The following is a 16626-nucleotide window of genomic DNA, read 5'->3' as shown; positions in this document are numbered from 1 at the left end:
AGAAGACGTGTAGAAACCAGTATTTATTAGTAACATTGCTTCAACTCTTGCTGTGGAACAGCTTCAGCGCCCGCTCAGTACACCCATACAATGTACAACAGTCACAAGTCATTCCACCATTGTTAGCACATCACTCTCAAGCATCCCACAGTGTTGATATAAGTGAATGGACAATTCCATTTTTCAAATTCTCTGACAAGTTCATTTGGGATGTAATTCCGTTTTGATTTCAGAGGCACAAAATGTCACTTTTCTCCATATAATCATACTTACAGGTGTCATATCTATACAGAAGCTGGTCCTTCCAGCATGTACGTTATTGTAAAGTTCACCAGTGGAGTAATCTTTAGCATCTATATCTATACCTATATCTACATAGAATTACTCAAAACATGCAAGTAAAGGCCAGCTATTCTTTGTGTGAGAACACTGACATGGGGGGAGGGGGGGGCTTCATTGGAGGACTTCAGGTTATTTACCATTTTGGATGCTGCTGTAACCCACACTAATAACTTTTAGGACCTTAATGTACAACCCACACACAAACCAATGGAATTAATCGCCAATAATAAAACACAATAAAATAAAACAAAGCAAAGAAATACCACTTGAGGTAAAAAAAAATGAGCCCTTAAATCAACATTCGCAAGAAAGCATTCATTCAGAACTAAATTTTTTGTTTTCTTCACACATTTGTGTAAATTAATATGGGTGTGTAACATTTGCAAGTGAGGAGGGACCATAAATGAAAAGTTATCTTGTATTTTGTGTCATTGCTGTATGTGGATTACACTGGCTACCCATGGAGTAGTGGTGGTGGTGTGAAATTATTGTCTGTCAATAGGAGAGGAAAAAGCTTAATGCTATTTTTTTTTATTACACTGTCACATCCAATGATTTTACTCTGCTAAAGGTCAATAAAATGGAAATGCACTTTCAGCATTGTTGTTTTTTCCGATATCACAGCTTTTATTTATAAATGTTCCACTTGTCCAATTTAATTTTGTTTTGTTTTTCTACACGCAAAGCAATCCCCCTATTCCCTCACATCCCCTCCCTCGGCCCTGTGATGCCCTTTTCCCACTCATCTGTACAAGCTTGGGTCACTTTGCCAAAAACACACCTCCTTTCCTGCCATTCAGGGTTCTCTCCGCATCTGGCCTTGGGTGTGTGTGTGTGTGTGTGTGTGTCTGTAATGGTGTGTTTTTGTCTCCGCCTACACGGACTCAAAAACAGGAACTTGCACGCTGCCAAGATGATCCTGAGGATCGTCTAAGCCAGGCTGAAGCCTCTGTCGTGTCTGTGATAACTACCCACAGCAGTCGGCTTGTTGTGGATTCAAGAGGATGCAAAAGCAACAACGAAAAAAAGAGAGCGAAGTCGAAAGAAAGGCTGCTGAGAGCCAAAGCACTGCTAGCTGAGCGTCCTTTAAGGCTAAGGCTTGGACTTCAGCTAGAGCCGGGGCCCTCGGTGTCACAAGAACCAGCTGGGTAAGATCCGCATGTCCAAGACTCACTACTGTGAGAGATCAACACCAACAGCATGTCAAAAATACGTTCCGCCACTGCACCGAAGCCGGGGCACGGTTCAGCGTCTTACAATAACTAAAAAAAGATAGGAGGGTGGGAGAAAAAAAAGGTGACACGACTGAAGACAACATGGTGCACTACCACTTATGGGAGAACAATGTGATATCTAGACGAAAACATAGGGTATAACTCCAAATCACTTTCTTTTAAAACGGTTTGTAACCATAGTCCAGGACACGGTGTTAACAATTATCTTCAGTGCTGTGATTCAGCTTGTTAGAAGCAGGCAATTATAATCTTGTAAACTCAACTTTGCAAAGCCTCCCCCCCCCCCCCCCCCGAGAGCCAATCTTTGGGGGAAAACAGCGTAACAGAATGGGGTGGAGGGCCGGTCGGACGTGGAGGGAAGTAGACACCATGTTGCTCAACTGCTCCAACATCTTCCAGATCTGTGTCTCACAAGGACCACTGTGGGTCCTTATATAGGATTAGATGGTGGGTGAACTATTGTACCCCTCACAATCGTAAAATGCTCTGCATGCATGGGCACAGCCCCCTTTACAAAAACAGGTGCACCCGTCAGCTCTTTCCTACACGGTCCCCTGACAGGTGGCTGTGGGCCAGGGATGGCGGCTCCATGAAAGCAATTCCATCGAGGGGGGGGGGGGTCGCATAAAAGGTCTGAATGGATATTGATGACTGCTTTGAAGAAAAGCCTGCTGGCCCCTGGAGTTGGTGCGGTGACTGGTAGGAGACACAGGTCAGAGAGCCAGAGCAACATGGTCTCCCCTCCTTGTGTAGACCGATGCCCTAATCGCCACGGCCCCTGGACCCCACTACGGTCAGAGCCAGCAGCTAACTGCTCCCATCCAAGTCCAAAGAAGTCCATTTGGCTCATCTATATGCAATGTTAAATCTAAGTTATAGCACGCTTTGCATATAAATTATTGGCATTTAAATTAAACTAGGTTTCTACTTAAACATGTCAGTGAATACAAAAAAGAAATAATAATAATAATAATAATAATAATAATAATAATAATAATATTATAATAATAATAAAACTGAAAACTTTCAGAACATGTTTGCATCCAAAACATTAGTATAACCCTCTGGTCCATAGAATTCTCTAGTGACAGAAGACACATTGTGGTCCAATCAGAAGCAGTAATGGGCCTTGCGTGTAGGTCTGACCTTAGAGTGACAGTTTTTCTTTTCTTTTCCTTTTTGTCTTTCCTTTGTACTTCCCCCCCAAGTCAGTAATGGTCATTACCATGGGTATTCCTTCACTCATCATTATCTGCGGAAAGGAGAGCGCGGAGCTCTTTCTGGCACTTTCTGTGGACACACAGAGCCCAACCAGTTTCTGGAGGGCCGTCAGGACATGCTCGATCCAACCCTAGACACGGCACACATGCGGGGGGGTGGGAGCGTGGGAACACCGTGGACTCTGAATTCCCATGACGCGTGAAGCAACTCAAATGTTCAGGTACAACAGATAAAATAAACACAGGAGAAAAAAAAAAAGGAAAAAAAAAAAACTTACAGGGCATTATACAATTAAAAGGAGGGCTTGGGTTATCTTCTTTTTGTCATTTCTGTCCTTTTCATCTCCATTTTTTCCTCTTCATATCCTCCTCTTCCTCTCATGTTGCAGAAGTCAGATAAAATCACAATCTCCTCGGATTGGTTTTTGTTCAATTCAGAGGTTGAACCTGAACCAGACGGCATGCCGTTTGATCCCAACTGGGCCCTCCTCAGAGCCCAGAACTGCAGGACCGTGGTGGTCTGTTGTGGGGTTTGGTAGTGGTGGTGGTGGTGGTGGTTGGGAGGGTCGGCTGGTGCAGGCTGGCTGGTATGGAGAGCCTCGGGGTCTCAGGCTTGAGGAGGAGGCTCCCCTGATAGCACCAGGTTCCACTGCAGTTCCAGCGAAATCCGTGTGGGGACCAGACACCCGACGCCAAACGAGTCAATGGTGAACCATGTGAGTACAAGTATGTGTCAAACTGTTAATGTGTGTGTGTGTGTGTACAAAGCACATTTATGTGTGATTGTGTACATGAATGATCCTGCTGAATGACCGTTTGTGTGTTTTCGTGTGGTGGGTGTTTGTGTGGGTTTGAGTGTGTGAGTGTGCGTCGCTGGACGCCGTCAGGCCCCCTAACAGGGGTGACTGGCCCCGTGGCTCTGCGACAGCAGGAAAGACTGAACCACCTCGTCAGTGGCCTGGGGGCTGGTGTTGACGTCCTCTAGCGCGTCAGCCACTGCAAACTGCCTGTCCCTCAAGCGGTTCCAGTTGGATAGTATGTTGTGGTACTCAAACACCTTCTCGTAGTTGCCCACCGAGTTGTACAGTTTGATCAGACCCCGGTAGTCATACTCCAGTCCACTGTAGCCTTCCCCGAACAGCTTCTTGCCTGCGTGTGTGCGGGATAAACATGAGAAATTGCAGATTAGAGACGGCATTGCATGCATGTACACAAGCATGTGGACGGGAGGGGCTTGGGGGAGATTATGGGTGAGGGAGGATGAGGCTAAGATTTCGCTGGGGGAGGCGGCGTTTGCAAGTGGTCTCTGCTCACCGATGGCGATGGAGCGCAGGTAGAGGCGCTCGGCGTCCTCGTACTGGTTCATGTCGTAGTTGTAGAGGGAGGCCAGGTGTCCCACAGACAGCGCCACCTCGTAGTCCTCCTGCCCCAGGAGCTGCTCCTTGATTTGGATGGCCTTGATGTGCATCTCCTCCGCCTCCTGAAACGGCACCGCAAACACACACGTGATTGGTGGTGGTGGTGGTGGTTTAGCAGTGTTTCCCAAAGAATTGAATTCCATTTGTGGTGGTTGGTTTGCAGAATTAACAGTTTTTAAACAAATTAGCACAGCGTGGTTATGATGCTAACCAGATTTAAGCACAATTTAGTACAACCTGGAAAATCATTGCGTGGTGGTCAATATTGTGCGTGGTTGATATTGTGGTGGGCCGCCACAAATAAGTCAATGTATGAGAAACACTGTCTAGTGGTTAGGGATCTTGTCTTCCATGTGTAACACCAGAAGGTTGAGAGTTCAATCTCAGGGGCTGCGGACCATTATAGCCAGGAGTCACTCCAAGTGGGCATGCAGTTAGTTCACTGTAAAATCGCTCTGGAAACTCTACCCTGTCTTGTAAGACAGAGGTTAGCTTTGAACTAACATGGTATGATACATCGTTCAATTATTCAACATGTAACGAACAATGGTTTCCCCAAACTGTACATCGCACCGCACAAACACAATGAGCAACACGGGGGGGGACTACAAATGCATCAAACTCGTTGACCTGTGAGCACACAGCATGGGCATACCAGCGTCCTGCCAACATTTTTTTACCCCCTTCTTCTTACTGAAGTGTGTCACAGGGCCGTTGAGGCACTAATCTGGGTTAATGAAATTAGGCACAAAACAATGGGCAATTCTAACCTTGAACTTGCGCATGGACTGGTAGAGGCGGCCCAGGTTGCCGTAGTGTTTGGCAGTCTGGACGTTGAACTCCCCGAAGGCCTTCTTGGCCAGCTGGAGGGAGGAGAGGTGCAGGTCGTGGGCCTCCTGCAGTAGCCTCTCCTCAGTCTCTTTGTTATGGCAGTCGATGGCTATCTCCTCCAGGATGAGAGCTGCGGAAATGAAAGCGACACAGGGATGACATTATTTCCCCACCCATTTTCAAGGACCCCTAATATAGCCTGCAACGAAATGTCCTGGATTGAAATGGACAAACATCATTTGGCAAACAACAATGTATTGCTCAAACTCCTGAGTACAGGGTTACTGCCCATTTTCATTGACAGTATTTCAAAACTTTTCCTTCACTCTTAACTAAGTCTCCATGGCCTTGCTCATCTTACAAGTACACCAAATTACAGGAGAGTTTGAGGCAAATTATAGAGTAAAAATTAAGCAACAACCTTTTCCATTCTTTTTCTGATTTATTTTGAAGCGGAACCTTTCCTGCTACAAAACAATGCGCAATGAAACATTATCCATGGAAGAACATAATGTAATTCATTTCATTAGCCTTGCATACAACAAAATTCAAATTTCATGACTTTTTAAAAACCTTTATTGAACTTCATGACTATGTCTAGATTTCCATGACCGTGGAAAACCTGAACACAATATAACAATTCTCAGCAGGCTTGACTGGGAGTATGGCATGACTCCAAAACTTGCCAGGCTATGGGGTTTAACCAGTGGTTTCTGTTAAGAGACTTTGTGAGTATGGCCATTGTTTTTAAAGTTTTACACAAATTACATTTAAACCAATTCTGAAGTGACGACATGGCCTTGTAGAGGACGCCACAAAGAGACCTCTCACTCTGACGCTAGAACATTCTGCAGGAGTTAGGTGTCGTAAAAACGCGAGGCGCTTACGAAAGCTGCAGTCAGTCAGATCCATACCTTTCACCCTTTTGGATGAGGCCAGCAGCAGATGGTCCTCTGGGAGAATGTGAGTTATGATGTCTATGGCACGTTCTGCGTGGAATCTGAAAGCAGTGTGGAGAACAACGCTCGGGTCAGGCAACGGGGGAGAAGAACATCCAGGGCAGACAAATACATAGCAATTCCCAGTGAATTGTGGGAATTGTAAACAGTTCCCTGAATAAAATGAAAACTCAAAAAGCAGGGCGGGGGCTGATGCCATGCCCAGCCCTGACTGTGCAAAAGGGGATGTTGGGTTTCTTGTGTTGGAGACAGGCTTGAGGAGCCATCCAACTGGGTGCTTTCTCAGAACAACAGACCGAGATGTCAAAGTTGACGATGACTCGGAGAACAAAATGTTTTCCTCAAGAAATAAACAAGAAACCCCTGGAAATATTTGAGCAATTTCACAATGATGAATGGAAATAGTAACACTTGGAAATTACAACAGAGCCTGGCAATCTGGATGGTACACTCCTCAGGATGCACAAAAAAAACATTGAACTAACTTGGAGAGGAACATTTCAAGAAACTTAAATCAGTCAAAGCAGACAATCCTTATGACAGAAAAAGTACATCAGTGGCATCATCTGAAATGTGTGTGTGTATCCGTAATGAAGCCAAGAATTTTATCCCAATAAATCATATCTAAAAATGGCCTCCCCCTGTTGACAGCCGACTAATTAAAATGTCCAAGAATAGAATGGACTACTCACAGTGCATTGTCGAATTTACCAGAGCTGTACTGATGCACATATGAGGAGTACGCTAGATCCTCATGCGCTGTGGCTACATGGATATTCTTCCCTCCGAACACAGATTGCCGAATATCAAGGGCGGTCTGAAACAGAAATTATTATTACAAGATGAAATCAGTACAAATGTTAAAGCATCTTATATGAAGAAAGCGAGGTAAATAGTATTTTTGATAGCCTTACCTGGTAAATAGCGACTGATTGACATATATTGTCTACATTAAGTAAGTAGAACCCATAGTCTAGTAGAGTGTCAGAGTACTTTGGGTGCTTGTGTCCAAAGTGTTCCCTGAAACATGTAAACATTAGATTAGAAAATGAAAGTAAAAGGCACATAAATACAACAAACACAAATATGAGAAAAATGCAACAAGAATCTCACCTTGCCAGAAATACTGCATGTTTTATGAGTTGTTCGGCCTTCCGGAACTCCCGTTTAACAACACATGCCTGTTCACACAATAAATAAAACATTAGCGTCAACGTGTCCCACAAACCTCTCTAAAACAAAACATGTCTGTGAAAGCAATGTAGGCATGACAAAAAAAAGCCCCAGATAGAAATCATGTGACTGCTTTTTTCAGCTTTGATCTGGTCTAACGCACTCTCCTCAGCAGGTAAGCAGCGTACTGTAACCACACACTTCACGCCTTTGTAATCAAGGTTTCGATAACAACAAACATCACAACTACCTTGGAGGCCTGTCTGAGGACGTCCACCACCACTTTGACCGGCAGGCCCACGGTTATCTCTCTCATAGCCTCTATACACCACCTGTATGCCTACAACACGAAAACAGATCAGCTTTAGATTAGTTCAGATTTACTTTCATTTTCATCAACAAATTTCCATCAGCAAGAAACGACAAACTACAATCCGTCCTCAAGGTCCTACCTCGTCATAGTGGCTTTTCGCAAAGAGCAAGGCGCACAGCTCTCCGTAGAGAGCCGCTTTGTTGGCCTGATGGCCGTGCTTGGCAAGTTTGTCCATGTAAGACTGGGCCAGTTTGAACGTCTCCTCTCCCAGGTGGTACTTGCAATTGCCATTACGGACGTGGAGCAACCTAATATAAAGCACAAGTATATGAGGAAGTGTGTGTCAAAGACTGTTGCTTTGTTCTGAGGGTTCTGAAGTTTGTTCTGAAGTTGTTCTGTACATTTTATTTGTGGTTTTGCCATCATCAGATAGTATTGCAGACATGCAGTTGAAAATAAGATTTAGCTTCTATGCATGCAGATAAAACACAAATATATACACAGTTCCAAAAAGAGTCATTTTCCTCACTTCCAAGAAAGCTCAGCATGCTGAGTTGGCTGGAACTGTGGCAAAAGAAGGCTCACCTCACACAGCATTCCACGGCCCGATACCAATGCAGGACTTCATCGTGGAGTGTACAAAGCTGGAGACAGGACAGAAAGACTTTCTCCGCATCACCATACCAACCAGCATCTGACAGGAAGCCACCTAATGAGATGGGGGGATTATTAGGTCCATGAGCATCATCCAACCAGTTTCCACATTTCACTCTATCACAGTGTGCTTGCACAACGGCGGTTACCTAAAACAAAGCCAAACTGTATGGCTTTTTCTTTGACATGGGCGTCGGATTCGGCGATGTAAGAGCACCGACGGCTGAAGGAGTTGGCCAAAACTGAGGCCACTTTAACACCATGGTCCATCAAAGCTTGGAAGCAGTGGTGTAGGAGGTGTCTACAGGAGAGGCAAGACAATTTACATTTCATGACATGATTTCACCCATAAGAGACAAGTGAATGACCAAAGTTCAATTTGAGCTGAACTCCCATAACACTTAGGCTAAACTTGAGAAATAGCATGTACTGTTACATCCCTCTAAATAACAAAAGGATAACACAGCTGCCGGGGAGATGAAATCTACAAAAACTAGACCATAAATCATGACACTGGACTAGAGTGGACTATTGGTGAGAAACACATGCCCAAGATGTACACAATTTTGACTGATAACTGTCTGACATTCATGCAAAGGCACAAAGAGGTCACACTGGTGCTTCACTGTAACAAACCTTTTGTCAGAAGCGCGTAGGACTTTGGCGAAGACCTCCAGCTCACAGAACTCCCCTCCCAGCTGACAAAGCCGGCCCTGCTGGTAAAGCTGGGATGGAAATGGGAGAAAAGGTGAGTGTGACATCCCCTATTGTCCAAGTGACACAAAGGAAAACCCATATATTCTTAAGGAGCAAAACACTCCTGCAAAGCGGATACACTATAGAATTGCTGTACTCGGTCAGTTTCAGTTCACAAAAACAAGGGACTAAAACCAACCTGTATTCTCTATAGGCTTACTTCCTATAATATACACCTTATTAAAATAAACAAGCACACACACATTTCAGTTTATGACATTTACTTACTTGGAAATAATAATAATAATATGTGCCAATTACATTTCAAATGCACTAATTACATTTCTAATTGTCACTCTAATGCAAAAATTTACAAATGAATGTCAATCTAATTAAGCTCTTGCAAAATCTAGGCTGTCTTCTGCATAGTAAGAAGTATTTGTTTGGAGAGCTCCCTGACGACTGAACATTACTAGCATTTGTGCTGTACTTGTGCGGGACATGCAACTACCAGTATTGGTTGACTTTTGACAAGACTTCAAAACGATTTGTCAAGATCATGCATTTTCTCTTAGAATTCAGCCTGTCCATGACAGCCTGAGAAATATGATTAAAACCACGACATTAATTAAAACCACAACGAGAATGATTTTATATAGATTAACAAAGCACGGCGCTGAAATGTTTTTATGATAAAAACACATTCTGACAAAAAGCAGGACAGAACAGCATGTTGTCACTGGGGTTGAAATAATCAAACACGAAGAACCATATCAAACTAGCTAATTAGGTCTGTGACTGTGAACTACATGCACTTTAACAATGGCCCATACAGAGATACAAACAAAGCAATCGCTGATGTCTGACATCCTATTTAACGTTACTCGGCTGAGCTGAAGGTTACGATACATTGTTTGGGCTATCGGTAACAGTGGCCTAGTGTGGCAAGTGGTCAAACAAAATAGGATCTTCTTCTGAACGACAAGATTATCAGAAAGAAGCGCGACTGCTTTACGTGCTAGTGGAATCAAGACACAAACCAGTTATGTCAATGAACATTGATGTCAAGAAGGACAAGTAGCTATCTAGTTAGCTACGACCAAGACTATCCTGAGTTAATGTTAGCTGTCTAACGTTAGCTGCCAGTAGCCAACTATAATCATCAATTTAAATGTCCGACAGGAACCTCAATAAACGATAAAAAACGACTTTAATATATGCCTTGAACAATAGCCCATCTTAAATGAGATCAACTTCTTAGTGAACTAACAACAATGTTGTCTAATGCCATTTCTGACCGTTACACAAATATTATCAATAACGTTAAGGTTATCATCAACGTTAGCTAACTTTAGCTTTCTGTCGAGCTAACCTAGATTGAGGTTAATAACGCAAATCTTCGCAAATATCCGAAATAACTATGCGATATATAATGTGTGCATTCTCCATCACCTTTTGTTATTATTCTAAGAAAGTGAAGCTACCGTTAATAAACTTATTGATAACCTCCGCAATCTTCACAGACAGCGAGTTGACAAACTAAAGGGTAATATAGCTAGCAAGAATCTAGCCATCTAGCTAGGTAATGCAAGCCAGCCAGCCAACCAACCAACACGATTTAGGTCCTAGCAGGCTAGCTAGCTACCTAACCCCCGGACAACATGCCTTGGATATGGTCAAAAGATCACCTTACCTTGTAATATACATCAAACTGTATGTTTTCAGGAAGAGACCGAATGTCTCTTCGCGATCGACTGTAATTGTCCACCACTGCTGATATAGCAGTGTTGTACAGTGTTTCTGGGATCCATTCTAACTCCACTGCGGCCATATTGTTTTCCTTCTCTAAATCCAACACCGCCCCCCCTCCTACTTTCACTTCCCTCGCTACCTTATAGAGGTACAAGTATTTTCTGTGCTAGTCGTCATACACCCCTCCACTGCAATATCAAAATAAAACACGGCAATCGTCGGTCGGATTATGAATGCAACCTCTCTGTCATAATCTCATGTTTAGCCCTCCCGTTCCAACACCCCCTCGGTTCCCCAACATTCATCAGACTACGCAATGACGCAATTACGTTCTGATGCCGAGTTAGATTTGGAGCGTGCTCACTGGCATCACCACTGGCCCCGAGCGTGTTGCAAGACAGGCTTGTAGCCTAATGTAAACCAAAGGTTATATGATAAACACTAACAGTGTCTTTAGAGTAGACTGTAAGATATCATTTTCTCCCTGGCTAACTGTTTCAAGAACTTCAGATAAATTTAAAGAGATATTTGGAGATAAGGGGATGTGAGTCCCGGATTTAGATTAGGCCCTAATGTGTCATTAGAAATTAAATAGTTAACACTGTTGGCTTTTATCAATTAACACCATTTTTTAAAATCACAATAATTAAATGCATGGTATACTTTTTAGTCATATTTTGAATATAGGCTAACACGTGGTCCAACTTTACAAAAAGTTTAGGCTAAGGCTACCCTTTTTTGCTGGTAAAAGAGAAGTCAGACTAGAAGTTTTAAGAAGGTGATCTTTCCTTATTTATCATTCCTCACTACTGGTAATATTTTTTTCATCATCTTTGAGTAGCCTAGACACCTGGGCCAGGCCTACCCATTTGCAACATTTTTGCTCTTGTTAAGTCCAGTTTTAGCTTTACTGTATGTGCCTTGTTCTCCAACTAAAGAAAAATGTTGGTATACAAAATAAAATGCATAGATTTCTCATATATAATAAGAGTAGAAAGGTAGACATCCTTACAGATAAAACACACACATACCGAACAAACAACACTCAGATTCAGATTTATTTTTATTGTTGCATCTCAATTTATATTAACATATAAAAAAAAAAAATAAAAAAAAATAGGTCTTGCCCCCTCTTAAAACCACACTCACCAAAGAGTGTGACGTAATTACTGGAGAACTGTTCCTGGAGCATCTGTGTTAGTGGAGAAAGTATAGGCCTAAAATGGGGATTGCTATAAAAGGTGAGCACTGCAATGTCACAGTGCCACTGCAATAATACAAATGACTGTACAATATATAAAATAAAATAGTTTAGACAAATTTACTAAATACATGTATTTGATAATTCTATTCAATTGTTGGAAAATTAAAACTTAAAACTAAAACCAAAACAAATTGAGGCAGTATCTACCAAGTCAAATTGAACAGCATCTAGCCGCCCTCTGCGATGACATGAATTAGACCACAGGAGGGCGCTGTAAGATGATTGAATTCAAAACACACAACTCAGTCAAATTAGCTAATTTGGTAAATAAACTATCTAAATAACTGCGAATTTAAGTAGCCTGGCTTTCTATAGGCTATGGGCAACAATGTTCTTTAATTGATTGCAGCTATTTCCTTAATTGCATTGTCTCAATAAAACATGTAGGCAATTGACTAATGTGTCAAGTTAGCTTGATGTTAATACAATAAATCACCTTAATAAATAATAAAACATTGTAACCATGTTTTTACTTCATACAAAGCAGTGTGTAGGCCTACACATCACATTTGGGAAGTAGCAGTGATTCTGTTGCAGTTCAGAAAATCGACCAGCAGGAATCACTGTTCAATAGCCTTCCAGAAAGTGGCGTGATGACGGCTGCTTTCTAATCACATTCAGGTCTGGCCGTTCCTACAGCGTTTTCTTCGCCTATCCAGAGAGGACTCAGTCACCAGTGTCACCCATTACCCAGAGAAAGCTGGATACTGGATAACGGTGAGTGTTTTGTAGTTATCAGTAATATAATTTACACCTAGCGAGCTATGTATATTAAATAATCATGATTGATAATGCTTAAAACTGCAACGGTTGATATGATCCTATGCATGCAGTGGTGTTTTCATCTGAATCAGCACCAGCCTGCTGGATAACACAAGGATCTTAGCACACCAGTTATTTGTGCTTGTTAGCTGGACGTATTAGACATACGAGTCGTTTTATGGTCTTTTGTTCACACATGTACATTGATATGGTAGTTTTTAAATGAGAAGTTTGACTAGCTTTTTAGTTTCTATTCAAACCCTTCTTTCATGACTGGAGGTGTTCGAAGTGGCTAGTTAGCCTTTATCTCTTTTTGTCTCCATCATTGCCAGGCAGACAGGGATCTTTGTTAAAGTCCTGATCCACTTAGCCGCAATTAAACAGGGTAGCCTTGTTAATCATAAACAATAGCCTATTTTGCAAGGATGAAGGCTATTTAGTGCAGGATTCTTTCGTGGAAAATGGCAAACATCTGTCTGGTTAGACTCAGCTAACATCAACGTTAGCTACCCCAAAATCATTATGTGTAGTGCAGATAAAACGTGGGTTTATTCGGCGTCATGTTGGGTAGGTGTGTGTATCTGCAAGACATGGATATGAAAGGACGATACGACACATTGTGCTGTTATCAGTAATACCATTGCTAGCCAGTTCTGGAACCACCTATTGGTTATGCATGGACTACGAAGGTGGTAGGTGAAGCCTCCAGGAAGTTATTGCGGCAACCACTGTATCCTGATTGGAAGCAACGCGTGCTTTTGATTTTTAGGATTTTCACTTCTGCATTGCAGACGCTCCTGCATTGACTTCGCTCTGTTGGTAAACACAAGAAGCTATGCTTATCTGTAGGGAAAACGCGTAACATGTCATGATTGTGAAGGCTGAACTTTGTCTGTTAAGATTATGTCACTGTTTTGATAGCTATAAAGCGTCTGCGTTCATATTCAGGTGAATTGTACGTTGAGATTATTGGACTTTTGTATTGGCAGGCAGTGTTGTGCCATATGTTCCACCCGAATTAATTTAAAGTCATTTGCAAGTATAATGCCACATACTATTTTCTCTATGCTGTCCTGCTTCAGTCCTATTGTTTGCAGTGTAGATAACAGATGACATTCACTGTCTTTCTATCTCTGAATCTGTTATGCACTTGATAGAGTAGTCACAATGTTTAGCTTTTGTTTTTGTGGATCATCAGTCTCACCTCTTCTGTTAACCTAATATTTATCATACAAGCTCATATGTTGCTACTGATGAAGACTAATTAAGGAAATCCTAGATTATATCATAGACGGAAGTCAGTATGGTTATGACTCTGATCATTTTCTATGTGAAATGAGTTTAAATGTAGAATCCATTAGTCAGTTTGGCATTGTGTACTGTTTCATTGTCAGTGTCCTTGCTAGTGCCATTGTAAGCTTGTTGCCTGCACACTTGTTTATGAGTATGGTTCACACTGTCATTTGAAGTGGTTTATGGTTTCCTTTTATTGGACTGAACTAGCAGTCATAATTTCCAACCCATCAAAAAACACTCACCTGTCCACCTAGGCTACAATCCTGGAAAGCTTGACTTCCTGTCTTTTTGGGGAAGAATTTGGCCTCTCTCCCTTGATGCTTGTTTAGATGTTGGGGGGGGATCTCCCGCTGGTGGGAACCAGAACGTTTTAGAGAAAGAATCCAGAGATTGTAGAAAGCTGTAGTCTAGTTATGTAGTAACAAGCTTGGCCAATCCTGTCAGTGGCTAAAGACTGCAGGTCAGAGTCTTGACGTTGGAAAGTGGCTTTCGTTAAAGTTAGTTTTCACTGAATTCATTCAATGTTTTATATCGGTTTAGGCTCAGTGATGCATAGGTTTCGGGATCATAATGATCTCACATGTAACGGCATTGCTGTGATAGAGGCTAGGGAGGTGGTGAGGTGATTTGGGGGGCTGCTCTCTTGTGGAGGGGAAGTAATGAAACCCAGATTTAAGGGCAAGGGGGTGGAGTGCACCCCTGCCCCCTCTGCTATGACGAGAATGTCCTTCTTTCCACCAGTGGAGAATTTGTGCAATACACATCACAACAGGAATATGTTATTTCTGAGAGCATGTCAACCCCCCCTCCCCCAAACACACACACACACACACACACACACACACACACAAGGAATGCTATATGTCATTGTTTGCTCTATTTAAACTGTGGTTGTTTGCTTTGATTGATCCAATGTGGTCAGTGAATAGTATGGGAAACAGTGTTATGCAACATCCACAGGGAGGGGTCTTATAATGCAATCATTCTGTAGATCTTCAAATGCAGGAATTCTTTTGGCATATCTAAAGTGAAATGTTTCTTCACTCTCTCTCTCTCCCTCTCTCCCTCTCCCTCTCTCTTTCTCAGGCCTGGTGAAATAGAGTCAGCCCAGAGCAGTCCTCTGCCTTAACCCCTTCTTTGCCTCTGTATGGCAGAGCCGCTTTTGTGTGATGACCTTGTAGACACACCGCTTTGGACGTAGTGACCGGAGCAGCCCACCATCATGTTCAACTTCAAGAAGGACAAAGAGAAGGACGGAGCGAGGAAGGAGAAGAAGGACAAGAAGGACAAGAAGGAGCGCATGTCGGCCGCCGAGCTGCGCAGCCTGGAGGAGATGAGCATGCGGCGCGGCTTCTTCAACCTCAACCGTGGCTCCAAGCGCGACTCCAAGAACAAGCTGGAGATCTCCAACCCCATCCCCATCAAGGTGGCCAGCAGCATGGAGCTGAGCCTGACCGACATCGAGTCGGACGGCCTGAGCAACCGCAGCAGCATGGTGCTGGACATGGACCAGCTGAGCGCGGCGAGCTCCAGCGACGACCTGAAGGGAGACTACGGCCAGCAGGACGGTCAGCACCGCAGCTCGGTGAAGGAGCGGGCCTCCCGGTTTGGCTCGCTGGCCATGCCGGGCTCGCAGGTGGCCGGTCAGATCATGAAGCGCTTCTCCTTTTCCCAGAGGAGCAAGGAGGAGAGCCCATCTGAGGGCTCCACGCCGTCCGGCCAGAACTCGGCTGCGCCGTCCCCGCAGGTGGAGACCAAGGTGTTTGACCCCCAGCGTAAGCAGAGCCTTCAGCAGCAGCAGCAGCAGCAGCAGCAGCAGCCTGGCCCCCCGAAGAAAGTGCGCATCCCGGAAGTGGTGGACAAGACGTTCCCGGCGGACCTGCGTCTCCCGGTCGTGATCCCGCCGCACACGCCAGAGGCCCGCGAGCTGGAGCTCCAGCGCCGCAACACCGGCGACTTCGGCTTCTCGCTGCGCCGCACCACCATGCTGGACCGCGGCGCCGACGGCGCCGTCTACCGGCGCGTGGTCCACTTCGCCGAGCCTGGCGCCGGCACCAAGGACCTGGCCCTGGGCCTGGTGCCGGGGGACCGGCTGGTGGAGATCAACGGGCGCAACGTGGAGAACAAGAGCCGCGACGAGATCGTGGAGATGATCCGGCAGTCGGGCGACACGGTGCGCCTGAAGGTGCAGCCCATCCTGGAGCTGAGCGAGCTGAGCCGCTGCTGGCTGAGGAACACCGAGGGGCTGCGGCGCGAAGCCTTTGATGTGAGTAGACCTGTCAATCATCTCTCTCTCTCTGTCTCTGTCTCTTCTTTCAGTCCATCTTTCACTCTCACCATCTCTTCTCCCCAGGGTTTCATATGCCTTGTGCTCACGATGAGCATGATGGGTGGGTAGGGGTCGGCTATGCTGTGTGAGTAGCTTATGGAATAAGGAGGTATGACACTGAACTTTCGTCATGCTCTCTGTCAGTCAAGTGTCTTCCCTCCAGGTACCAATGTAATTTCACTGGCACTTTCTCTTTTGCGAGTTGGAGGATCACCTGAATAACCTGAAGTGCCTTTTTAAGGAGCTGGATGAAAAGCTGATGAAGAGCTGTCAGCGGATCTGTATTTATCTGTATTTGTTATGAACTTGCTTTTCTTGTTACGTGTTGGGCAATTTGCAGCAGCTGATGAGGTGGTGGATAAACATTCAATAATGCAGTATA

At 44.1% G+C, this 16626-nt stretch overlaps 2 protein-coding genes across 7 annotated transcripts in view; one reads left to right on the top strand and one right to left on the bottom strand.

Annotated features, from left to right (window-relative positions):
- Window positions 1-4: 4 nt before the first annotated feature.
- appbp2 (amyloid beta precursor protein (cytoplasmic tail) binding protein 2) lies at window positions 5-10881 on the bottom strand. 2 transcript variants are annotated; one of them, XM_076282124.1, is made up of 13 exons: window positions 10535-10881; window positions 8782-8870; window positions 8295-8446; window positions 8077-8200; window positions 7631-7799; window positions 7426-7518; window positions 7119-7186; window positions 6920-7025; window positions 6698-6822; window positions 5961-6046; window positions 4986-5176; window positions 4112-4277; window positions 5-3946 (listed from the first exon to the last, which is right to left on the bottom strand). In XM_076282124.1, exons 1-13 carry the CDS (start codon window positions 10670-10672, stop codon window positions 3690-3692), a joined length of 1764 nt encoding a protein of 587 aa, XP_076138239.1. In that variant the 5' UTR covers window positions 10673-10881; the 3' UTR covers window positions 5-3689. The 2 variants fall into 2 exon arrangements, with proteins under 2 accessions (XP_076138239.1, XP_076138240.1); XM_076282125.1 differs by having other exon boundaries at window positions 7429-7518.
- A 1606-nt stretch (window positions 10882-12487) lies between these two features.
- Window positions 12488-16626, top strand: part of myo18ab (myosin XVIIIA b) — a 113777-nt gene continuing 109638 nt past the window's right edge. For all 5 annotated transcript variants that reach the window (XM_076282123.1, XM_076282122.1, XM_076282117.1 and 2 more), the window contains exons 1-2: window positions 12488-12574; window positions 15002-16181. In XM_076282123.1, coding sequence (XP_076138238.1) covers window positions 15138-16181 — 1044 coding nt within the window. In that variant the 5' untranslated portion in view covers window positions 12488-12574; window positions 15002-15137. The remainder of the gene's footprint in view (window positions 12575-15001; window positions 16182-16626) is intronic.

This window comes from Alosa pseudoharengus, unplaced genomic scaffold (assembly GCF_046254945.1).
Source record: "Alosa pseudoharengus isolate Yale_2024_CS ecotype anadromous, Long Island Sound unplaced genomic scaffold, YU_APseudo_1.1 YU_APseudo_1.1_scf_13, whole genome shotgun sequence".
Classification (NCBI taxonomy): domain Eukaryota; kingdom Metazoa; phylum Chordata; class Actinopteri; order Clupeiformes; family Clupeidae; genus Alosa; species Alosa pseudoharengus.
Note: the sequence above shows the minus strand (reverse complement) of the source record. Positions and strands in the feature narration are given on the sequence as shown.

Excerpts from the sequence above, each read along its gene's own strand:
- appbp2 (XM_076282124.1), bottom strand. The coding sequence starts at position 10,672 with ATGGCCGCAGTGGAGTTAGAATGGATCCCAGAAACACTGTACAACACT. Across the intron at positions 8,201-8,294 it reads ACAGTTTGGCTTTGTTTTAG|GTGGCTTCCTGTCAGATGCT; the intron begins GTAACCGCCGTT and ends CCATCTCATTAG. Across the intron at positions 7,026-7,118 it reads CATGCAGTATTTCTGGCAAG|GGAACACTTTGGACACAAGC; the intron begins GTGAGATTCTTG and ends TACATGTTTCAG.